The sequence below is a fragment of the Mustela erminea genome, chromosome 12 (assembly GCF_009829155.1).
Source record: "Mustela erminea isolate mMusErm1 chromosome 12, mMusErm1.Pri, whole genome shotgun sequence".
NCBI classification, from domain to species: domain Eukaryota; kingdom Metazoa; phylum Chordata; class Mammalia; order Carnivora; family Mustelidae; genus Mustela; species Mustela erminea.
Genome location: NC_045625.1, coordinates 22049817 through 22076314, shown reverse-complemented (window position 1 = coordinate 22076314; position 26498 = coordinate 22049817). Strand labels below are relative to the sequence as shown.

Below are 26498 nucleotides of genomic sequence, written 5' to 3'. Positions count from 1 at the left end.
AACCTTTCTACTTTTTCATCTAAGAATTAGACTAACATCTGTTTTCTTATCCTCCTAAGCCCCTCCCCACTCCTTAACCTTCCACCCCAAGTTGAAGGATGGAGAACCCCATACCCTTGTTGTATGAGGGTAGCTGGGAGAATGATGGCCCCAAGAGGGCTGAGATACTCATAACATACACAAGTCCCTTTGTCCCGTCTCACTCATCAGAACAGTCACTCATTCATTCAGTTCATTGATCCCTTCACTCATTCAACAAATATTTATTGAATGCCTGCTATGTACCATGCAAGGCTCTGTCTCCCCACCTATCAATTAGCCCGTGTTAATGAACAAAGCAATCTCTGCCCTTGTGATGCTTACATTTCAGAGGAGGAGAAAGCCAACAAACAAACTGATTACTATGACATGGTGATAAGTGCTATGAAGAACCACAAACAAGGGTAAGGGAATGTGTTGAGAAACATTTTGATAAGGAGACATCTGTGACCTTCTTTGGGGTCAGAGGGAAATTAGCAGGAAGGGTGGAAGCCATCTTTTAATACTGAAAAAAGGGGGCAAGTTCCTATTTTATCTTCTGGCAAGAATGGGGTATGCAGAAAACAGTTCCCCTTTTATTCCTGGCCTTTTCCCCTCTTCACCCACTGGACTTAACCATGTGTGTGGAGAAGCTGGGTCTGGTGTACTGAACGAAGAGCATGCAGACTGTGACCCGGTGAATGAGGGTCACACGGGCTTGGTAAGGAGCTCCCTCAGCATCCCAGCTCCCACTCTGGGGAAGTGAAACCCATGGGTTCATTGTGATTGAAGGCGTAATTTCAACACACCCTCACAAAGGAAACAGAATCACAAGATGTATTATTTACAAATCCCAGAAGCCAGGGTCTGGGGAGTATGCAGTGAGCCCAGGGAAGGGAAGTCCTCTGACCGAGTCACAGAGAAGGGGACAAAGAGTCAGGTAGCAAGGGGGGGGGGGGGTGCCTGGGTGGCTCAGTGGATTAAAGCCTCTGCTTTCGGCTCCGGTCATGATCCCCGGGATCGAGCTCTGCATCAGGCTCCCCGTATCGGGCTCCCCACATCCAGGCTCTTTGCTCGGCTGGGAGCCTGCTTCCCTTCCCCTCTCTCTGCCTGCCTCTCTACCTATTTTGTGATCTCTCTGTGTCAAATAAATGAATAAAATCTTTAAAAAAAAAAAAAGTGGGGTAGCAATAACCTATACTTATAGGAGATCGGGATGCAGGATTCTAACTTTTCTCAGGCCTCACTCTAAGTGGTTATTTTAAAAGTTGCCCAAGAAAAGCAAAGTGGGAGCTTACAATGGACATCTTAAACTCAAGTCCTTAACTAAATGTCTAGACTCTGGATGTGGTAGGGTTATCATACCATAAAATGCCACGGCAGCAACTCAAAAACACAAAGTCGTTTTTTCAAAAGGTGTTTTTCTCACCATACAATCAAACCGTGGCTCAGCCAAAGGTCTATCTGGCCTTTTGGAGGAGACCAGAAGTTCATTAGCACAGTCACACCTTCAGGAAGCCACTGCAAATGCCAATACTGCTCCTTCATGTACCATCCTGTGCCCCACTGGACACCACCCCACCAGCCCCAGAAGGTTCTGATATGGGACAGAGCAATATATTGGACAAATTCACTGCAAGGCCAGGTTGCATCTATTTTATTTACCATCTCCCATTATGCATAGCTGTGTTGTGCAATGCAGATCATCAAAAGTTCTGCAGTGAGTCCAAATGATATTCTAAATAATATAATGCTAGCCAAAAGGGGGGGGGAAGCTGTACATCAGAACAAAATAAATCCTCCCTTATTACTGCATTTCTAGGAAGAATTTACAGTCCCCAAATGAAAACTCTTGCCTCTATAAATTAAAGCAGAAACAGTGTCTAGATTTGAATCTTCTCCAGTTTCTTAGTCTTCTTCACTTTAGCCAGAAGGCTGTCATTCATGTTCAAGGGTACAGAGTTCTCTACAGCAGCTGCTGGCTACACTTTTCCAGTACCTATGGGACTGAAATAATCCTACTCCCAATCTCTAAAAGATCCTGCTTTTTTCAGATTCTGAGAGGCAATGGGACCCATAAGATGATGAGTACAGTAGCCCCACACTCAAAAAATGTAGGACATATAAGTATAGTCCCAACCCCAAAAAGTTCTTTCAACCAAATCATGAAAGTGGACTCAGCTATGTTGTGCAACCGAGATCTCCATCACTGTTGCCAGAAAACATTAGAAAAGGAGAAAATACCTGAGAGCAGTCAGTCTCTGTCAGTTGTCAAGAGTGCACAACCTGTGAGCTTAGACTGAGTTGGGAGAAATCTCCCATCAGGGAGTCAGATGGGTCACCATGTGTCACTCTGGTAAATCTGGAAAAAGTGTGCACTGCCTCCTCACTGGCTGGTCTGCTGGAGAAATTCAGAATTTCCAGGGAGGAGAGCCTCAGTCACTTAGTCTTGATTGACACTTCCTTCAGACTCATTCATTACGTGACTTTTTATTTCCTATTTCACCTTGGAGCCCAGCTTTTCTGGAACTTCAGTCGAGGGACAGGCTTCACTCCCTCTTTAAGGTGGCATTTTTATCCCTGACTAGCAGGACTGGCTCCATAATTTGTAGGCCAGGTGATTTTAGTTCAAAAATCACGAGTAAGGGCGCCTGGGTGGCTCAGTGGGTTGGGCCACTGCCTTCAGCTCGGGTCATGATCTCAGGGTCCTGGGATCGAGTCCCGCATCGGGCTCTCTGCTCAGCGGGGAGTCTTCTTCCTCCTCTCTCTCTCTCTGCCTGCCTCTCTGCCTACTTGTGATCTCTCTCTGTCAAATAAATAAATAAAATCTTTAAAAAAAAAAATCAAGAGTAACTTCAAGAGAAGGACAGCAGACCGTTGAGCCAAGTATGAGCACCTCTTAGCATGGTGCCCTATGAGACCACACAGGGCCACTCACTCTCGGAGGCAAGCCTGCTGACCACTGCGGCTACCGCCACTCGCTCTGCTATGAAATTTCTCAGGCTGTATGCATCACCTGCTAGGGAAAGTTTTCCAACATTCTATTTCAACTTGGTGTCATTCCTCATAGAATTTTGATCTAAAACAGTTGTAGGGGGACACCCGGCTGCCTCAGTTAGTGGAGTGTCTGCCTTCAACCCTGATCCCGCAGTCCTGGGATCAAGCCCGCAAAGGGCTCCCTGCTCAGCGGGAAGCCTGCTTCTCCCTCTGCCGCTCCCCCTTTTGTATTCTCTCTCTCTCAATCTCTGACAAACAAATAAATATAATCTTTAATTTTTTTTTTTTAAAAAGGCTGTTGTAGATATTTCTGAGGCTCTTAGGACCAATGTCTCTGCCAAATTTTCCTCCTCAGAGCCTTACTTTTCTTCAGTTTTGGGGCTTTCTAAAACTTGATGCTAGAAGAAGTGGAAGAAGTGTGTGTCTCACCACATGTTTTCTGGAGCTGTTGGGTTAGGCTCCACAGCAATTTTTCAAAATGTTATTAAAAAATTTTCAATCTCACAAAAAAGTAGATATAGTACTATAGTGAACTTCCACATTCCCATGACCCTCCAACAACAATGATCAAGAGTCTACCAACTTTGTTTCCTAAATTCTATTACTATGTTCTTGCTGCTGGTTTCTTTTAAAGCAAATCCCAGACATGAGTTCAATCAACCAATATATACATTAGTGAAGGATTTAAAAAAAAAAAAAACAATATAATCACATTACCATGTTCATTATACCACCTGTCTCCAATTAGCACTAATTTCTTATACCATTTACTACCAGGACTGTGCAATTTTAACCAGTTACCTCAAAATATCTTCCTACATCTGATCCGTTGAATAAGAATCCAAACAAGATGCACACTTTTCATTTGGGGTTATGCCTCTAAGTCTTTATAACTCTACAGTAATTCCCTCCTCCCACCCCCATACAAGTTATTTATTCAGAAAACTAAATAATCTGCCCTATTGAAACTGTCTACATTCTGGATTGGAATGAACTGCATCCCTGTAACATTGTTTAATCTGTTCCTTAACCTCTGTTCTTTTGTAGGTTGGTAATTAGACCACAGGACTTTTTAAAAGCAGGCTCAGATTGTTTTGGGGGGGCAGATTCAGTTGTATTTTAAACATTTGGTGTATTTTTTTTAACCACCTGTTGCCTTAAAGATGGACCCTTCTTTGCTTTGCTTTTCTTCTGGCTTTTGTGCCCAACTCTGTATTTCTGACATGCTCTGCTAGACTCCATCTCTTAGAGTCCTCAATATCAAAAACGGGAAGTTGAATTAATCTGTACCTACAAATCTAAAATTAGAAACTGCAAAAAGATTTCAATTGTCACATCATATCTTCCCTGAACTTTCTCTCAGTTAATCAGTAGGGATTCAGTCTCAAAATATTAGTTACCTATTCTCCTGCTTACGCTGGGCCTAAAATATTTTTCTTTTTGGCCCAATGGGCTCATCTCATTCTCTCAAAAGCTTGACAAATATTTTCTGTCCTCCCACTATGATACAGTTGAAGATAAAAAGCATTAATTATTTCCTTAATTCAATTAAATACTATTACTTTGGTCAGGCACTCCTTCTAGGTACTGAACAAAACAGGCTTGGTTTTTGGTTGCCAAAAACTTATAATAACGGGGGTGTGGGAGAGGTAGACAATAGAATAACTTCAGATAGTGGTAAGGTCTATAAAGACAATAAAACACAATGATGAAAAGGGAATGGGGGGCAGGTTATACCTTCTATTGGGTGGTCAAGGAAGGCTCTTCTGAGGAAATGCCACTTAACCAGAGAGAGGATGATAAAAGGAACATGCCACATAAAGATCTGGGAGAGGAGTCTAATAGGCTGAGGGAAAGCATGGACAAGCTCCTAAGGAAGGAATGAAGTTAGACTGTCCTAGAGTGGTGAGAAACACAGGGTTCTAGAATAAATGGCTTAGAAGCCAGGGCATGGCATTTGGTATTATACTTAATACAGAAGGAACGTGGAAGGAATTTACACAAGAGAACACAATTTGATTTGCATTTTTTAAAAGACCACTCCAGGGGCACTTGGTTGGCTCAGTCATTAAGCATCTGGCTCAGGTTATGATCCCAGAGTCCTGGAATGGAGCCCCACACTGGGCTCCCTGCTCAGCTGGGAGTCTGCTTCTCTCTCTCCCTCTGCTGTTGCCCCTGCCTGTGTTCTTTCTTTCTTTGTGTCAAATAAACGAATAAAATCTTTAAAATAAATAAATAAAAGATCACTCCAGCTTGAGCATTCGCTATAGGAGTCACTCACCACTTCTGTTTTCCTAACAGTTTTTGCCAGAATCCTGCGGGCTCCTGAATCCCACAATGTCACATTTGGCTCCTTTGTGACCCTGCGCTGTACAGCAACAGGCATCCCTGTCCCCACCATCACCTGGATTGAAAACGGAAATGCTGTGAGTGCCACCTGTATGGGGACTTGTCTGGGGGAAGACTCACTGGAGAGGAATTTCAGGATAGACCACATATTTGTGACAGTACCTTGACCTCTGTCATTGGTCCCACCTGTACCTCAATTTTTCAAAGCCTTCTAGGATTTTTGTCCTAGAAGTCACTTCCCTCGAAACTGAGCTCCGTGGGTTTGCTTCTTTCTTTGTATCGTAACAGAAGAGTAGAAAATCAATTGCTCTTGTATAAAAGGGAAGAGAGGTCATAATTCCTTCCCATACAGGTAAATAATTCACACAAACCTCACCAGCTTAAGAATTAGTTCACTGGAGCTGGAGGCTACTTTGATGAAAACCAATTCAGAATTAGAATCCCTATCAATTCAACATTCTTTCACTTTTTATACTGATAATAATAACCATCATACATTAAGTGGTTACTATGTGCCAGGCTCTCTTCTAAGCACTTTACGTATAAACATTCATTTACTCATTCTACAAACATCTACTGATTATCTCCTGGGTATCAGGCACTATTCTAGGTACGCATTACGGGTATAAGAGCGAACAAAATAAGTGAAATAAGTCAGTCAGAGAAAGACAAATACCATATGACTTCACTCATATGTGGAATTTAAGAAACAAAACAGATGAATATAGGGGAAGGGATTGAAAAATAAGAGGAAAGTGGAGAGGGAGGCAAACCATAAGAGACAGTGAACTCTAGGAAACAAACTGAGGATTTCTGGAAAGAGGTGGGTGGGGGATGGGGTTACTGGGGGATGGGCATTAAGGAGGGCATTTGAGGTAACGAGCACTGGGTGTTATATGCAACTGATGAATCACTAAATTCTACCTCTGAAACTAATAAAAAAATAAAGTATTATTTTCAAAAGCAAAACAAGTGAAGTTCCCTGCTCTTGAAGAGCTTACATTATGATGGGGAAAGACAAACAATAAAATAAAATAGGAAAATATTCTATGCAGACAGTGTCAAATACTGGACAAAAATAAAGCAAGGAAATGAGACAGAATGTGAAACCTTACAAGAAAGATTCCATTCTCAATAGAGTGGTCAAGAAAGCCCCATTTAAGTGAAGACATTTGAGCTAAGATCTGAAGGAGCTGAGGAGGAGGGTGTGTAAATAACTATGGGAAGAAAACTGAGGAAAGTCTCTAAGAGAAAGTCACACAAGGCATGGCAGAGGAATAGCAAGAAGGTCAGTGTGACCAGTGGTGAGTGAGCAAAAAGGAAAGAAGGAGTGAGTTCAGGAGTTATGGATCATACTAGCTTATGCAAAGCACTGAAACAACTTCAGCTTTTATTTGAGTGAGATGGGATGCCATGTTAGGTCTCCTTCTGTTATCTGTTTTCCTACTGACTCTTGTTCATTGTGCTTTGTTTCCTTGTATGCCTTGTTATCTTTGACTACCTGCTATTCACTGTTTTGCAGGGAAAAAAAGGTCAGGGATTAATTGGAGATCTAGATAAAGGTACTTCTCTCATAAAGAATTTTTGTTTATTTTTGCCAAGGACCAGAGGCAACTGCTTATTTTGGACCATCTTAAACCTAGTTCAAGGTGTGACACTCCTTGGTCATCCCAGATAATTGTAGCACAGTCTGCAATTCTGTGTGGACTATTTCACTTGTAGTTCACACTGATAACTCTCTGACAGCTGATTCTTTGAGATTTTGATTTGTTGTACCTCTTACAACTTCTCATCTTTAGGGAACCTGAGTTTTGATTTCTGTCTGCTCACTCCTCAAAGGAAACAAATTTTTCTCGATTGGAAAAATGTCTTAGGGAGAATAAATCTTCTATATTTGTTATACCTGGTAGAAATATTTTTCCAGAATTTTAATTTTTGTGAGAATTTTAATTTTGTGAGAGTTGGTTTGATAACCCAGCTAACCAGTATCTGAAATAAGAATCTTTCATGGGTTATCATAATTATTTTTTATAGACTTCAACCACTTGTCTGTTTGGTTTGCATTTGATCCCTAGTTTCTGATACTCTTTATGAGGTTAAAGATGTTTATTTTAATCTTAACAAAATGTTTTTTAAAATAAACATATGTTAAATTCTATAAAATGCCTGGTCATTAATTATTTTAACATACAAGTTTTCATTTTAAATTGGAAAGTTTCCTTTTCATTCTTTAAAAACGTTGCTCCTTTTTTTGTGTTGTTTCACTTTGCAGTTTTCTTTATGATTATTGCATCTATTTTCAAAAATGGGAATAGTCCAGTTTGGGGGGCTATCATCCCCAGGTTTTGTTAACAATATTATGCCAGGCCTACATAATCAACTGGCAAATTGATGTACTTTCCTATGATACAGCACTCAAAGGGAGGAACTTGAGATGCAAATCTCTCTTAAACACAGGGCCACTTTCCTCTATTAAATTCTTAATAATTGCTTCTCTCTTCTCTACACTTTTTTCTATGCAGAGCATAAAGATCAGGAAGAAGGTAGTTGTAACAGAAGTTCATCCGACCTCTTAAATAAATTTACTTTAAAACTATGATCTTTCTAATCTTGATGCTCTACACATTTTTGTGGATGGACAGAGGGAGTCCTATGTAACCTGTCAACTTTTTCTCAGGCTCTACTGCCTACCATAAATGTCCCCCACAAGAACCCACTAAAGAAAATCTTATTCAGAGGCTCTAGCCCATGGACAGATGTCTCAGTCTAGTGCTGTATGTACACATAACAATTCATAACATTCTTCTGCTACTTTTTTAACTCTCTCAAAATCTGCTCCTACTTATAAGCCTTGTTATCTGAACTCTGGAATTTTCCATGACTCTATAGGGACAATTTATCCATTCTTCTCTCAGGGAAATTCAAGGTTTCAGCGACTTGATTGATATTAATTTTTCTATCAACTCAGCCACATCTCTTTGTATCTTCCAGGAATTGCTGAAAATTTCTGCCCCTTTAATTATGATACCCTTCTACCTTTCTAGAAATTTACTTTTTCCTAATTTTAGGTTTGATTTATCTTTTGGGATTTCAGGTAGAAAAAGGAGAGCTAAACATGTGGGCTGAGATCATCTTTGTGACTCAGATGCTAAGTAGGCATGACTTGTAATGTAATACAACCTCATTTAGTATCTTCTGTTTCTTGTTAAGTCTCTTCAGAAGGGCAGGTTCTTTTCTCACCATTGGCGCCTACCCCAAGCAGGCTCTCTGACTGTTTCAGTTCTTTTAGGTGATCTTACATCACTAACACTATCCCAATTTAGTAATTCTGAGGGCCTAACCCTAAGTAATAACCAGAGTTTCCAAAGGCAATTCACAGATGGGACCTTTCTTTTCTTTTCTTTTCTTTTTTTTAAGAATTTATTTTTAAGTTATCTCTCCACCCAATGCAGGGCTCAAACTCACCACACTTGCACACTCTATAGACGAGCTAGGTTCCCTTTCTTAAGACGACTACATGCATCCACCTGCCTTCCACAAGTCCCACGGTTAGCTGCTTCTCTCACCCTCACTCATTCACTCTTCCCCCACTTCCTAACTGCTATTTAAGACTCCTACAGGTTTGGGGTTGGAAGAAGTGAAGAGCAGTAACTGAAGTGGAAAAGTTCTAATTTAACCGACACTCTTTTAGGTTGGCTTTCCATCACTGTGCCTGACAAGTACTTAAGACAACTCTTTCCATCACGGACACATTCAAGATTCTTGAGAAATCAAGGGATATTCAAGATGACCTCAGTGACTCATTTTCCTCAGGGCAGCCATCTCCCTCTTAGCCCCCAATTTGTTAGTTGATGGGAAGCCTTTCTGTTGGCGTCCCATCCATGCCCCAAAGAGATCTTTGGGGGAAGACTGAAAATAACTCCAATCCAGGTCTTCTATAGAACCTGTATATCCATAAACTCTTAGATCCAGACCACTGAGCAGAGCTACCCCTTCTTTGCTTCTTCCATTGGAGCTACTAGGCAGCCTGCTCTCCTTTCAGATTTTACAGGTGTGTATCAGATACATCTCTGCTGTGTCAACAAACTGCAGGTGTGTCAGGGTCCCCTAGACAACCCTCAAGTTTGATGACTCACTAGAAGGTCTCGAAGAACTCAGAAAAGCCATTATCCTTATGGTCATATTTTATTACAGCGAAAGGATATAGACTAACTCAACAGTGGGTAATCAGTTGTTCTCTCCCTGTGGAGTCCCATGGAGAGCACCTAATTCTCCAGCAATGATGGCAACATGTATGATGTCTTGTACTCAGAAAGCTCACCCAGCCATGGTGTCCAGAGTTTTTCCCAAGGATCAGTTACAAAAGCATAGAGGGTTCACAGGAATGACCTTAGCTAGTCTCCAACCTTTCCAAAGGTCAAACTGATACAGTATAGCCTAGAGTCCCTGCTGAACAAAAAGAGCTATTCACCATAATTTGCACTGTAACATAAACTATCTGGCATGGCTCATGGTCTCAGATATACAAAGACACTCTTATGAGGCAGGATTTTCCAAGGGATGAGAGATTATCTCTTAGAAGCAAGTCAAAGGCCAGTTCTTTCTTTCAAACGTGCAGAGTTTGAGCACCTCAAGTCCACTTTACAGTTAACCCTTTACTACACAGCAGGGGACATATGTCAGCCCTTCAGGTGGTCCTTCATACCTTAAGGAGAGGGGATGCTTTCTGAACCAGTCCCTTGGGTTGGGTGAGGATGGTTCTCACTACAGCTAAACAACTTAAACCTTGATGAGTCATCCAAAGGGTTCTTGGCTATTTGTATTTTTCATGTCCTCTGGGATAGTCTCTCTCCAGCTTTTTAGGATCTTGGTTGCAGTGTCCATATGTTGTTGCCTCACAGTATATTAACAGCAGAATTTTAAAGTCAAAGGAGTGTTCTAAATGAGGAGAAAAAAAGAAAGAGAAGAAAAGCAGGTGAGGAAGGTGAAGAGCTGGAGGATGCTAGAAATGGGAAGGGAAGAAGGGTGGGGAGAGAAGTGTGTGGGAAACAAAGCACATCCCTGTGTGAAATTCTGGTGAATGTTGTGTACCAGGTAAAAGATGCCAAATTCTTAGGCTACCTCAACTACTGAAGAGGGTCATCCTGCAATAGCAGCCTCTTGGGGGCTTAAATTCATTTTTTTTAATTATTTTTTTCATTTATTATTTATTCCATTTTTTATCATTTATTATTATTTTGTTATTTTTATTATTTATTATTTTTCACTATTGTTTATGCTGAAGGTTTTTTTTCTGATACTTGAACAAATTTATTTTCTCATAATTTGTGTGTCTACCATGCATCTAAGTGCCTACCATGCATCTCTTCAAAATAGAGACAGTGAACAAATGTCACTTTATGAGCTTACTGCTTGAGGGACAATAAATAAGAAGAGGTGAAGGGTCAGCAGACCTAGGTTGGAAATGGTCCTCTTCCACGCATGTTCATTGTAGGGAAGTAGACTTGCCTCTGAGACACTGATTTTCCCATGTTTGTAATGACAGAGGTATCAGGTGGCTGGAGAAGATGATCCCTAATATGACATCAGGGGTATGGGTCTCGAATGTTGTTAAGTTACAGTCAAGGAACTTGTAGTTCCTGTTCTTCTTTAAGCTCTCTAATTAAATTTAAAATGTCATTTAAAATTCAGATCTTATTTGGCGATCTGTTTTGTGGCTCTTCTGTGGAAGCTGTTGTTGTTGTCTTTGGCCTCTCAAGGTAGTGTAAAGATATGTCCTAAGAAAGCTGGTGGACTGATGATAGGACTCTACTTATTTGACTTCCTCTGTGAAAACAGGAATAAGAAAATGGAAAGACATATGCTTACCAAAAAAAAAAAAAAAAAAAAAAAAAAAAAAAAAAAATCAGTGTTTCCAAAGGCTCATATGAGTTTAGAACTAGAAGATACAGGATTAGCCTCTGTCAGAGTTCGGGAATAATAAAAAAGCCAGATGGTTCGAATTAGTTTCAGTCTTATTGAGACCCCAACTTAATCATTCAAGATGTGATTCACCAAAAGCAGGAAGCAAAATAGACCACTGCCTCAGATTCTAAGGCAAGAATAAAATGAACTGATAGTGACTTTTTTCCAGGAAGAAAGCAAAAGTACATCTGTGGTTCTTATGGTCAGGGAGAAGGTTGCTCTTACAGCCAGCTTTCGGTCATGAAGCTACTGCCCAGGGCCAACTAGAAACCGAGAGGATAGTGCTCGTGCTGACACAAATCTCAGGAAATGGAGGCAAGCTTGGGCATTGCAAACCAGAAGAGCCTCCTGAGAACAGGGAAGAGCCCACAGCCCTGGTGTAATTTGGGGTGGACTGAACAAACACGAACGCAGAGCTGGGAGCTCACGGGCACAGAGTAAGACAGTTTGAGCCGCGGCACTTCACTAAGGCACTACTAAGAACAATGGGTCCTCTAGAGGATATGACAGCTCCTTTCCTCCCTGGCTCTGTGAAAATATCAGTAACCTAAACCTCGAGCACTCAGAACAAGAGAAAGGCTAGCTATATGCCCCAAAGTGATCAAAAATTATTTTGCTTTCTTCCTACAGAAATGTCATTCATTTTTCATGAAAATGTGTAGTCTTAGAGGAACTTCAAAGCGAGCAGTAATATTCCTTTTGGTTTTACAACACTAGAAGTAGTAGTTTCATGTGGACAGAACACAGCTTACTTTTCTAAAAGAAAATAAGCTTGTATTTTGATAACCAGATTTATTTCAAGTTATACTGATCATATCTCCATTATTTTGGCATTCAAATGAAAAATGTCAAAAAATTACACGTCTCTTTTGTTCTTCCAATAAATACAGTTGCTAAAATATTTTAAAAGTTGAGTCATCTTAATGTTAAAAGAGTTTTATAAAAATAAACAACCAAATTATCTATACTGAAGACTGTTTCTGAATTTTCTTAAAGAGCGGCTCACCTTTATTTACACATATATTTTAAAAAGTAGTATTTTTGCTTCAAAGTCCATGAACTTTGGAGTCATCCTACTAGCTCTGTAAATTAAAATAATTATGTGTATCAGCTGGGATATATTATGTGGAATACTAGAGCATCCAGATTAAAAGAGGTCACTATTTATAGTAATGTTGACCAGAAACAATATGGAAATTTTTCTCAGTCTGGTATCCCTTTTTCTATGATGCATAAACAGACATTTAAAACAATCCTATTATTATATCTCCCAAAACATGGACCCTTCTGGGTCATACCCTACAGCTAGCTCCATGAGGTATTCTCAGCAAGCTGGAACTATGTACAAGACAAAGCCATCCGAGGTCTTCCTCTGCCAGGTCAAGTCGCGATGAAGTATAAGATTACCCATAACTGTGAACAGATTCCCTCAAACCAGCATTATTAATGTATTAGCGGCATTTAAAAATATTCCACAGGTCAATACTAGTTTGCCACTTTCAAAAAGCTCTTATATACATATCTCAAGTGCAAATAAGTACTCCTATTTATGATAGAGGTTCCTAACTGCCTCCTTGTCAGGTCATGCTCTCAAAAAGAGAACCCACATACAGAATAGAGAGCTGCTTATCCAGCTCCTTCAGGTCAGTATGGCTGAGTGACCTGCAGGAAATTACATATTTACTGTAAATACCAGACACAGTCACCTCAATTAAGCACTCAGTTTTGCCTGGGCATATCTTGGTCAAAACTCAGTAATAATCTGAACCTGAGGGGCAAGAAGATCAAAATGGAGAGCAAAGGGTTGTTTTTATTTTTAGGTCATCAAAAAATACTAAACTGTTGGTCAGGATGATCCATGAAGAAAGAAAAACAAATTCAAACTATGACTAACAAGGCCTGCTGTGCATGAGTCACAAACCGAATCAAGCAAGGCCTCTGGAAACAGGAGGAAAAGCATCTAGGAGCCACATCACAATTGAGCAATGAGCCTTGTCACTTGTTGGTCTCTTTGCTGAACTATTTCAATAGCTTGGTGGAGTCTAGGAGAAGAGAGGTTAGCGGGTTTAAAACTCATCCTCTCCCTACCAAGAGTGTCTCAGTGACCTTGAGGAGGAGTGTAGGAATGACTTTCTTAGGTGTGAACATGAAAATAGTGCTGGTTTCTTCAACCTTGGGGATGATTCATTCCCCAATTGTGTCCTAGGCATTATGCTGACCTACTTCCTGAAGGAGGGATTAACCTTGCAAAGGGGGAAGGTGATTGTTCTACAGATTTCACTTCTATGAACTGGAAAGGGGTTATATTTATAAAGATATCCCAATAGCATGAAGTGTGTTGACTGAGCACAGAGGTTTGAGGCCTTTAGCTTTTTTCTCCTTTGTTGCTTGGTGGTTAAAATTCGAGAGAGAACAAAATTGTATCTCAAATTGTTCTGCCTTTTCTAGCTAACTTGGAGATTCAAATCCGTAAGAGGCTGCGCTTCTGATAAATACGATAATGACGCATTCTATCTGAATTCCCAACTGAGTGTATGTCTCTTAAAGAAATTTTTCTCTTTGCCTTGTCAATTGCTCATGAAGTCCAGGCTGTTTATCTGGGGAAACCACCATCGTACTTCATCTGACTTAAATTGATGCTCACATGAAGTTTTTATCATAAGGACTGAAACCAGTAGTGCAGAGAAGGAATAAAAAGGCAAAGAAGCTCACTGGAAGAACTTCATGCTTAATCACTACAAAGAGTGTTTGGATCCACGACCAGCCAGCCACCTGGCAGCAGAAAGAAGCAAGCTGGTTTCACCACAGGGCTTCCCCTCCCCTTGTTAGTCTAACTGTGAAAACAGGCAAAAGAGCAAAATAACTGGCTCCAAATTGCTTATTTCCAGCCTCGTTCCCTACCATGGGATGGAGAGCTCTTTCAAGGCCACCCCTCTGAGATAAGGTCAAGGTGAATCATGGCCTGATTCCTTAGTCATTCCATTCAAATTTCCCTCAAACTGGCATTTTCTCCTCATACAGTGACAATTAAATAATTATTGTAACTAGAGTAGGAATTCTAACTCTGCAACCTCACAGAAAGTGCTGGGCAGCTGTCTTCCCCCTAGAGCTGAAAGGATGGTGACTAACAACCACTTACATAAATTGACCTACCAGTTGGGTGCTAATATTGCATTGATATATCCTGGCTCTTTAAAGACATTTTATTTTCTGATTTAAATGGTATGGCATGATGTAGGTCATGCCTCGGAAACAGAATTGGCTTTACAACCATTTTTCTTCATAACCGTCCATCCATCTGGTGTGCATTTGTGGGGAACTGAACACGAGTTAACCATTTCATAATGCTCACAAGTCTGTGGGTTGTCTGGGTGGTTTTGCTGATTTGGACCATGATTTCGTGATCCTGGCTGATCTAGTTCCTGTGACCGGCACATTGACCGGGGGCTAGTCGATCTAGAATGGCCTCACTTGTGTATCTGGTGGTTGTTCTTGGCTCCCAGCTGGGGTAACAAGGCTAACTGGGCCATGTGTTCCTCCTCCTCTACTGGGCTAGCTCTGGGTTGGTCACAGGAGGCCACAGGTTCCAAGAGCAACAAGAAAGTAAGCCACAATGTGCAAGACTTTTACAAGTCTGTTTCTGATTTTCTAAAACAAGTACAAGGCCAGTTTAGATTCAAAGCATACAGAGAGATGATATCCCTTGGGGGAAAAGCTGCAAAGCTACATTGCAAGGTCATGGGCATAGGGAAGAAAAAGTTTTCGGCTATTTTTCTAATCTACCATGTGCCCTTTGATCATCATTTTGGTACTTTCTCTTTCGAGTCAACTGATGCAGCATATTAGGAAATCCTTGACCTAATTTTATCCATTTTTTTCTCCTTGACTCCACCAGGTTTCTTCTGGGTCCATTCAAGAAAGTGTAAAAGACCGAGTGATTGACTCAAGACTGCAGCTGTTTATCACTAAGCCAGGACTCTTCACATGCATAGCTACCAATAAGCATGGAGAGAGATTCAGCACTGCAAAGGCTGCAGCCACCATCAGCATAGCAGGTAGGATGGATTTCCACAATCGCACTGCTCCAGGAGAAGGGGGAGGTGGCACTATTCCACATCTCATTTGGCGGGAAATCTTTTTTCTTTTATTTTTACTCCAGTCCTCTTTGGGTGATTTCTTCCTCCTTGGGGACATTCCAGAGGTTGATCTACATAATTGATCTTAGGCGATTTACTGCCTCCAAAACAAAATCCTCCAATACCTGTCCACGTGATGGGCAGCAGGTTCCAAAAGTTTATTTCTCTCTATTTCTTTTCTCCCCCTCCCTTTCATCCCTTTTTTACCTTCCTCCTTCCTTTCTTTTTTTTTTTTAATCTGTTTTTTCATTTCCTTCTTTCCTCTCTCTCTTTCCTCCTCCTCTCTCTTTTTTTCTTTCATGGAGCTAATCACACTACCCAAGCTCTCAAAGAGTAACTTGGCAGATACTTCACATGGTTGTGCCAATTTCTGCAAGGCTTTTTCTTGAGGGCTTTTTTACTTAGGAGCATTTGATCTACTTTGTGGTCTTTCCCTTTCCTGTTTCAGGAAAGTGATAGCAGGACTTACAGGTGTTTTCAAGGAAAAGAGCTGACATACAGATTTCTAGGATATTTGTGTTGAGTTATAAAGGTTTATTTTTAAAATGTAAATGCCCCCAAAGCCTTCTGAGAACATTTGTGGAATTCCTAGAGATGGAAATAATCCCTGTATCAGGAAATGCCAGGCATGTTACACTCATAATGTGTCTCCTGCCCAAGGGTCAGCAGAGTTGCTTGGCCTCACATGTGAGGCAAGCACTGGTAGAAACTGTGCCCAGGGCCAGCTCCCCAGATCCCCGCTATGTCTTAATACCATGCCACTTCTTTGATCTTCCATGATGGGGAAATTCCTGGTAATGTTTGTGATTTTAATATAAGATTGAATAGAGACCACAGATATATATATATAGGGAACACTGGATAAGGCTGGCCTTCTAGCGCATGCCTATTAAGGAAAGAGAAGATTCTAAAATGAAGGATCCCTTCTGTCTTCTTCTCCAGAGATATATCTGCTTTTAGTACCTTGAGATATCATATCAATTATTCTAGAATTTCCACTGATGGGAAATTCTCTCCTAGAGAATGGTTGAGAATTCCAACAGTGAATTCAACTCAATTGAACAAATAATAAAACAATTATTGTTTACATAGCACCTTGTTGATAAAATACTTTTGCATGCATTTATTAAATACTAGATTCAAGCCATCATTAGGTAGAATAAAGGATGCAAACTTAAGTAACAAATGGGATAGTTAGCAATGGAGTCCCTACCTTCCAGGGCCTCTCAATCTAGAAAGGAAGTCAGCCAGCCATATACATTATGGCACGGGCTATGTTCTACTGCAGAAGCACAGACAAAGAAAGCAGTTGGCTAGCAAGCTCAGAGCATGATGGAGACTGGAAGTGAGATAAAGAACGGGAAGAAAGTTTTGAAATGTCGGGTGAACAGCCTGAGTAGGCTGGATGTATTCTTCAATCAGTGGAAAATCATCTAATTATTTTAGAGGAGACAAGTGATACACTCAGATATATCTATTATCAAATTAACAGATGTTGGGTGTAAAAGACTGGGAGGCACGGCATGCAGTCAGGAGGCTAAAAGTAACAAAGGTCTGAACAACAACTACAGCGATTAGGGCAGAGAGAAGGAGAGAGATTTAGGACACCTATCAGGGTAGAAACGATAGCACTTGAGAGGCACCTGGGTGGCTCTGTTGGTTAAGTGTCCAACTCTTGATTTTGGCTCAGGCCATGATCTTGGGGTTGTGGGTCCAAGCCCTGTGTCAGCCTCCGCACTGGGTGTAGAACCTGCTTAGAGTCTCTCTTTTCCTCCTCCCTCTGCCTTTTCCCCCCGTCTTAAAAAAAAAAAAAAGGATAGGATTTGAATGTGCTAGAACGTAGCCGTGTACGAGATGTGAGAGTTTGAGGAAGGTGTATAGGACAAATAATAATAAATAAAACAAAATAAAATAACAAGAACATGAGGAGGTCCCAGAGATGAAAAAAATTAAATTTTTAATGCTTTGAATAACCTGGAATTATTCTAGTCTCTCTATCTTATGTTTTATTTGATATTTCATCAGGAACCAATGTTAAATAAATACCTTTTGCAATACCTATCCATCCCTCCATCCATCTATTTATGTAATGTGTGTGTGTAGAGAAAGAGAGAGAGAAACATTTACATGTGAATACTCATATCCAAGAAAATAAACCGATTTTAATCTAGTTTAACCTACACGTCCTCAGGGTGGAAGAGAAAAAATAATGTTGCTAATCTTAAGAGCATTTAATTTTAGGTAATTATTCAGTTACTCACATACTGATTCCCTGCCAGGGCTCTTCCTCCCCTTCCTCCCCTCTCCCCTAGATAGCCAGAGAAAAGGGACTTGGAAACCTGCAGTGGTGACCTCTGGAACAAACCCCTACCCCATCCTCTGGCAAAGTCTACAGCTGGAGAATCTGTGATCTCAACTCTTGGCTTTGTTAGGACCCAGAGGACACCCCTGGCTGGCTCAGCACCTTTGAGTCTCCTCCTATAACAGCACAGTCCTCTCCATCTCTGTCACATCCTTCATCAAGATCCTCTCTGGAGTCTACTTTGCAACCTCTGCGACTTGGTCACCCTGTCTCTCCCTGCAAAGGCATGCCTGCTGAATTCCAATTCAGCTCCTTCCTTATCCCTCATGGGGCCTGAAGTAACTTCTGGATCACTTTCATGTTATGCATAATCCATTTGTTATACAGAATCCAGGAGATTCAGGCCTATTGACCCAATTCTGCTGTTTACCCAATCATGTCATGCTACCATTTTTAGACTAATGTGGCCATTCCATGTCACAGTAAGGGATGCCTATAAGGTTCCTTGCTTCTAGAGATCCAAATAAGAACTCAGGGAAAGTCACTCTGCTTCAGCTTTTTCCTTAATTTATACCTCTCTTTTAGGATTTTGGTCCAGAGAAAGCAATCTATAAAATGTATCCAAATTCTTTTTTTTTTTTAAGATTTTATTTATTTATTTGACAGAGAGAGATTACAAGTAGGCAGAAAGGCAGGGAGAGAGAGAGAGAGAGAGGAGGAAGCAGGCTCCCCGCCAAGTAACAAGCTCGATGTGGGACCCGATCCCAGGACCCTGAGATCATGACCTGAGCCAAAGGCAGAGGCTTAACCCACTGAGCCACCCAGGCGCCCTGTATCCAAATTCTTAATTCCTCTACCTTCCTTCTTTCCATAACATACCAAGCTGGAGAGACTCCCCCTTTATCGTGGCAACTTCAGGGGCTACCGTCGTAAGTACAAAGAAGAGCATGAAGGCAGTGCTATGACAATAAAGGAGAATCTAATATAATAGGTATATCTACATCACACCAAGGCAGATTCACTGCATGGACATGATCTTTAAGATGCTGAAATGACTACAGAGCATGACTGCCACCGTACTGGATACAGCAACATTACCTCTTTACCCCTGACCTAGCTGATCCAACTAGCTGATCCGATCGATCTCATCAGATCCATATCCGATGAGAGCCCAATCCAATGCCATTAATAAATGGAATATACCAACAGAGAAGGCAGTAAAGCTAAAAGAGTAACAGTATCTTCTGGTGGTAAAAAGAACCTTAAGTTATGGCAAGCAGCATAGAAAGGCAGTGCCTCAAGATGAGGGGAGAAGTGGTCTTAGGCATCAATGCTGAGAAAAGACCAGAGTGAAGATGGAGGGCATCAGCAATGGTAGCTTGGGGGAGAACAGTACTAGTGTTTGTATGAGGGAAAAAAACGGTAGAAGCAATTCATGGACTGGTATACAGCAGCAGAGAGGACTTGAAATCTCCTGCCGCACAGATGAGGAGTAAGGGCAATGGTCAGTTAGGCTGGAACCAGCAGTGACTTGACTTTAGCTAATGGGCCTGGCAAGGCCTATTTAACAAGTGTTAGGTGATGTATGTGAACCAATAAATGTGAATCCTTCTGCACATGGAAAAAAAAAAAATGTTACTAAGATGAATGAAGAGAGACTCCTTTAAGGAGCTAATTCATAAAAAGCTACAAGATCCTTTTGTTCACCCCCTGATCAGTTTTTCCTGTTGGAGCTCATGGACTATGAGGCCTGAAGCTCCCCCTACACTTCCTAAAAATTTCCCCAGGCAGATCTAATGAGGGTGTCTCATGAGTGCAGTGGAGTAAGACTTTTGAACACCAGGAGGCATCTGCCATTTTCTCTTCTCCTTGACCCTTTCTTTTCCATTATGTCTGCTAGATGCCTCACAACGCTTCCAGTACCATCAATAAGGAAATCGCCTCCTGACCCTAAAGGGCTCCCTGAGGCAATATTCTAGGAAAGTGAGGCCACACTGGTGAAAACAAGATCCATGGAGCCACTTAATTCAGAATCATTTTAAAGAAGCACGAGCTTATGCTCCCCAGACCTCCCAGAGCTTGGATATGGCATCTGTTTTCTCCATTCCTCCTTTCAGACCCTCTCTTCTCTGGCCTCTGATGGCCTCTGATGGCCTCAGAAGTCCAGAGTTTTGAGTCAGACACGGTGCTCCTGACATTCTGGGAATGCTTCCTGACCCCAAACTCTCCCTTCTCTCATTTCAGCCATCCGCATCCTCCCCTAGTGTTCTGTAGTCAACAGCCTTCTTTGTCACATTCTCTGTGTTTCACTTTGAAGCCTTTACTCCATCTGTTTATTTACTCATCCCAGCAGGAAAACTGGAAATAGAAAAATCTGGTCTAGCGCTTAGGATTATGTCTAATGATATTTCTAGTGTTTGAAGGAAAACAAAAAATAAAGAACAGCCTTCATTTTCCCCAAACTCTTCCATGTGTAGGCCCAAATCCTCATGCACTGTTTGAGAAATGTGATATACTTTTCTGACTCATTTACATTTGCCGTTAGTCATCAAAAGGAGTCAGGAAAATTTTGGAACCTCTCCCTATGAACCAGGAAGCTGCATTTCCTTCCAGCCACAACCCTGAAAGGCTCAAGTTGCAATTTAAAATCACCAGGATACTGGGTATTTGGCCAGGTGCCTTCTCTTTGTCATTAGAACCCTCGGCTCTGTGACAGAGACCAACAAGACAGTATATGATGCCTGTAATGAGCGTAATTCTGGAAGAGCCAGATGGCACCCAAAGAGGCACCGGTACTAATTCTACCAAACATCTAAAAGAAGAATTAACACCAATTCTTCTCATCCTCTTCCAAAACCTGAATAGGGGTAATACTCTCAAACTCATCTTATGAGGCCAGCATTACCCCAGTTCCAAAGCCAGATAAGGATATTACAAGAAAAGAAAACTACAGACCACTTTCCCTGATGAATACAGATGTAAACATTCTCAAGAAAATATTAGCAAACCAAATTCAACACCACATTAAAATAGAGCATTTACCATGATCAAGTGGGATTGATCTCTGGGATGCAAGGACGGTTCAACATGCACAAATAAATAAATGCGATACACCACATTAATAGAATAAAAGATGAAAAATCATGTGATCATCTCAATAGCAGGACAAAAGCATTTGCAAAAATGTAATGTCTTTTCATGATAAAAATGCTCAACAACCTGGGGATAGAAGGAATACAATAAAGGCCACATATGACAAACCCACAGCCCACATCATACTCAAAAGCGAAAGGTTGAAAACTTTTCCTTTAAGATCAGGAATAAGACAAGGGTGCTTACGCTCATCACTCCTATTCAACACAGAACAGGAAGTCCTGGACAGAGCAATTAGGCAATTAAAAGAAATAAAAGGCATCCAAACTGAAAAGGAAGAGTAAAATTGTCTGTTTGCAGATGATATGATCTTATATATAGAAAATCCTCAAGATTCTACAAAAAAAAAAAAAAATCATCGGAATTAATCAACAAATCCAGCAAAGTTGCAGCATACAAAATCAACACACAGAAATCAGTTGTGTTTTCATACACTAACAACAAAACATCTGAGAAAGAAATAAAAAAAATCCCATTTATAATAGCATCAAACAATAAAATACTTCGGAATAAGTTTCACTGAGAAGGTAAAAGATCTATATGTTGAAAACTAAAAGATTTTATGAAAGAAACTAAAGACACAAATAAATGAAAAGATATCCTGTTTCAAGGATCAGAATTAGTATTGTTAAAATTCCCACATCACTCAAAGCAAGCTACAGATTCAATGCAATACCGATTAATAGTCCCATGGCATTTTTCACAGAAATAGAATAAACAATCCTAAAGTTCGTACGAGACCACAAAAGATTGTGAACAACCAAAGCCATCCTGAGGATGAAGAATAAAGCTGGAGGCGTCACACTTCCTGACTTTAAACCATACTACAAAGTACAGAATTGTCATAAAAACAGATTCATAGACCAATGGAACTGAATCAAGAGCCCAAAAATAAACTCACATATATATGGTCAATTAATTTACAGCAAAGAAACCAAGGATACACAATGGGGAAAGAACAGTCTTTTCAGTAAATGGTCCTGAGAAAACGGGGTAACCATACAAAAGAATGGAACTGGACTCCTCCTATCTTATACCATACACAAAAAACAACTCAAAATTGATTAAAATCCTAAACATAAGACCTGAAACCGTAAAACTCCTAGAAGAAAACATAAGCAATAAGCTTGATATCAGTCTTTGTGAAGATTTTTTGGATATGCACCAAAAGCACAAGCCACAAAAACAAAAACAAACAAATGGGATCACATTAAACTAAAAAGCTACTGCACAGCAAAGGAAACCATCCACAAAATGAAAAAGTTTCCTATGAAATGGGAGAAAATATTCTCAAATGCATATCTGAGAAGGGATTAATATAAAATATATAAACAGCTCATACAACTCAATAGCAAAAAGACAATCCAATTTTTTTTTTTTTTTGAATGAGCAGAGGATCTGAACAGACATTTTTCTAAACACACACAGATGGCCAACAGGACATGAAAAGGTGCTCAACCTCACTAATCATCAGGGAAACGCAAATCAAAACCACATGAGATATTACCTTATAACTGTTTGGATGACTATCAAAAAAAAAAAAAAAAGATACGAGTTAGTAAGCGTTGGCATGGATGCGGAGAAAAGGAAACCCTTGCACACTGTTGGTGGGAATGTAAATTGGTTCAGCCACTATGGAAAACAGAATGGAAGATCCTCAAGAAATTAAAAATAGAAGAGCCATATGATCCAGGAATTCTACTTCTGGATATTTATTTATCCAAAGGAAATGAAAACGGGATATCGAAGAGGTATCTGCACCCTCATGTTTGTTGCAGCATTATTCATAATATATGGAAACAGTAGATACTAGTTACAAGATATGGAAACAATCTAAGCCTCTGTCAACAAACAAACTGATAAAGAAGATGTGATATATATAAAATACCGCATTGTGTATCTTACAGTGTCTCATATACATATATATACATATAATGTGATACTATTCAACAATGATAAAGAAGGAAATCTGGCCATTTGGGACATGGATTAAACTTGAGGGCATTATGGTAAGTGAAATAAATCAGAGGGAAGACAGATACATACGATATCACTTATGTGTGGAATCTGAAAAGTCTAACTCATAGAAACACAGAGTACAGTGGCAGTTACCCTGTGCTGAGCGGTGGGGGAAATGGAGAGATGTTGGTCAAAGGGTACTAACCTCCAGTTATAAGATGAATAAATTCTGGGTATCTTTGTCCATATGATAATTATAGTTAATAATGCCATATTATATATTTGAAAGTTGCTATGAGAATAGATGTTCAATGTCCTCACCACAAAAAAGAAATGATAATTATGAGACATGATGGAGTTGTTAGCTAATGCTAAGGCAGTCATCATTTTGCATTATATAAGTGTATATATAATTGTATACCTTAAATTTACACAATATCATAATTATATCTCAGGAAAGCTGGCCAAAAAAAAAAAAAAAAAAGAATGAATGAATGAATGAAAAGAAAAGACAAAGGGATTCAGTAGAGGAAAAGTTTGTATTTCGCATGCTCAGTGGCATTAATAGGTCCTTCCTGGAAGACTGAGGTTCAGCGTTCCATCTATTCTTATCCAGTCTGAGAGTACAGGAATGAGTCTGTGTTCCAACATGTCACCCCTCACTCCACCAACACTCCCACCCCCTCTATCTGCAACGCTCCTTCTCTGGACTGACCTCAGGATCTGGGGCTTCCAGTCACTGAATTTAAAACTCAAATGAATACACGAAACCTAACCAAAAATGGGCGTAGGGCGGGGTCTGATGTAGTAGTATTGGTGTTCCCCACCCCTCCAATGGGCCACATAATTATATGCTCTATGAGCATTGATAGTTCACATTACTACCAAAAAAAAAAAAAAAATAGAAGTTTGAATTATATTTTCACCATCGATATAGCTAATTGAAATGTACTACCCCGTTCCACAGACTCTCTCCTGCCTGAGAGTCATACTCCACGTCCCCCGCCATGCTCTTCCCGGTTATGAGACACCTCATGTGTGGAAAGGCCTCAGCACACGACCAGCTTTACCACCCAGTGCTTCAGCCGGGATAGGGCGAGTGCTCTGACCAACAGAACAGACGCTGACCACGGGTGTTTCACGGTGGCTTTATCTGGTTTCAAATTAATTAAAGGTGTTTGTTTTTGTTTGAAATGAAAAGGGAAAAGAATAAATGCGTAACAGCCAGTAGCCACTCTAATCGCTCTCAGCTGTTTTGCAGGGAGGCAGAAGAGGCAAGCGTTCTTTTTTTTCCCCCCTCACCATAGCACAAACCCTCCCCAACTTACAATCAGGCAGCTCTCCCATATTAAAGTCACTACGTGTGTCAGAAGACAGCCAGAGTTTTACTGGCTTTTCCAGATAATTTCAAGGATACTACACTTATTGAGGACGGCTGGCAATTTTTGGAATCTTAAAAAATATCTAGTTTGAGATCAAAGCACTTTGTTTATAATTATAAACCTTCTTGGACCCTTCCCCTGCTCCCCACCTTCCAAGAGAAAATGTGACTGGAGGAATTTCTGTCACAAACACATGGAAAACTTCTGATTCTCTGACTATTCTTGACACACCCAGGCACTCCTGAATTAGTTTCATTTTTCCTTCCCTACTCATCCTTGAAATAGAAGCCTACTTAGCTTATTATTTCCTCCCAAATACTACAGCTGGGTTCTCTTTGGCACTGGCACATCTTCAGGATCTCGAATCATCCTTTTACATCTTAAACTGAGGGCTCTCTCAGATACATAACCTTGGGCTCCTATCAGAGGCTGCCTTAACCCCTCCAAAGTATAGGCCATTTTCTCTAGAAGAATTTCTTGATGTCTCCTTTCATCTTTCCTCTCTGCACAACGGCAGAACTGTCTTGCAGCTTGGGTCCTATAAGTGCTTTCTGTAGGCTGGTTTCTCATCTTTTGGCTCTTTCCACGATATGAAGTCTCTTGGTGGCCAGTGGAGGGGAACTGGGAGCTCTGACACACTGCCTGGGCTGATGATGTCGGTGGTGGACCCACCCTGAAAAGAACACAGTTCCCGGAGACTCTCAGTCTTCTCTTATTAATATCCTCCAAGTCAGCCTGTTAATGCAGTGTCTGGCTTCCTAATCAAAGAAAACTTTGCAGAAATAGGCATTAGCGGTATCAAAGCTATCTCTTGCACATCTTAAGATTCGAATGTACTAACTTTTGTTTCTTTTCCTCTTTAATGTGACTTCCGGTGGGAACTTCCTTTCCTGTTCATAGAATGGAGGTAAGATAGCAGTTGTGACATCCATGTTTTGTTGTGGTGTTTTTTATTTGACCTGCCCTTTATTGCTATTTGCTGAGTACAGTGATCTTTCAGGAACTTTCTAATTTCTAAAACTTTTAATACTCTTATGCGATGATAATGAAGATGAAGATAAGTCACATCTATTAAATACTTACTGTGTATCAGACACTGCTAAACAAGAGCTTTACATGCATTATTTAATTTATCCTCAGGACATCCATAGGAAACAGGTACTATTATTATCCCTATTGCACAGAAAAGAAACTAAGAGAGTTTCTTTGAAATGGAGAGTTCCAGTGACTTACACAAACGGTAAATGATAGGCTTGGAAACTAAACCCAGAACAGACTCCCCAATTCTCCCTCATAGCTTTATCTTGTAGATAAGAAAGTGTCACCTTGTAATATAACATTTTGCAATGTACAGTGTTTTGTTTTCAGTAAAACTGACTTTCCTAAAAACTCTATGAAGCATTATAACTTTTTATCTAATCTTGTAGGTAACAAAACCAAGATTCAAAATGATCATTTAGTAATTGTAACAATGATAACAGCAGCTAAGTTTGTGGTACATTTATGATCACCACTTTTCTCATATTAATATTTCAGTGATTTTATGGAGCAAGACCTATTATCACCCGTATCTTTTCATATGAGACACGTGATGCACTAGATAGACCAAACTATAAACTCTCAATCTGAGCTCAGGTACACAGACTCGAGAACTTAGATTTGATAACTACTATACTAACCCAGATAGCATGGTAACTGAGCAGCACCTAGAACTCCAACCACTGATTCTAATTCCATGGAATAAAATAATTCATTGCATAAGAAAGTTTGGTTAGTTCTTGATCTTGTGCCAATTCATGTAGCTTTGATGCATTCGTTCACTTGTCATAGTTAAGATTTTTTTATTTGAGAGACAGTGATCGATCACAAGCTTTGGGGAGGGGGTAGAGGAAAAAATTAGAATCCCCATTGAGCAGAGGGCCCGATGCAGGACTCGATCCCAGAACCCTGGGATCATGACCTAAGCTGAAGGCAGACATTTAATTGACTGAGCCACCCACGCACCCCACCTATTACAGTTTAAGAGACAGTACTGTCCTCAAGGACTGTACAGTGAAACTGAATATCTTCTGAACAGATATACAATATAAATGTGGTAAAAGTTAAATTAAAATGCAGGCTGACAAGAAAAGAGATGCCGTCTTTGCTTTACATGCCATTCAGCACTCCTGTCCTTCCAATGCATTTTTAAACCACTTACTCTATTTCTGGCACTATATTGGAAAGCGGAAAAACAAA

At 40.4% G+C, this 26498-nt stretch overlaps 1 protein-coding gene across 6 annotated transcripts in view; it reads left to right on the top strand.

The window, feature by feature from the left end:
• Positions 1–26498, top strand: part of MUSK (muscle associated receptor tyrosine kinase) — a 93548-nt gene that overhangs the window by 45958 nt on the left and 21092 nt on the right. For all 6 annotated transcript variants that reach the window (XM_032308812.1, XM_032308811.1, XM_032308810.1 and 3 more), the window contains 3 exons: positions 5317–5441; positions 15224–15383; positions 25161–25167. In XM_032308812.1, coding sequence (XP_032164703.1) covers positions 5317–5441; positions 15224–15383; positions 25161–25167 — 292 coding nt within the window. The remainder of the gene's footprint in view (positions 1–5316; positions 5442–15223; positions 15384–25160; positions 25168–26498) is intronic.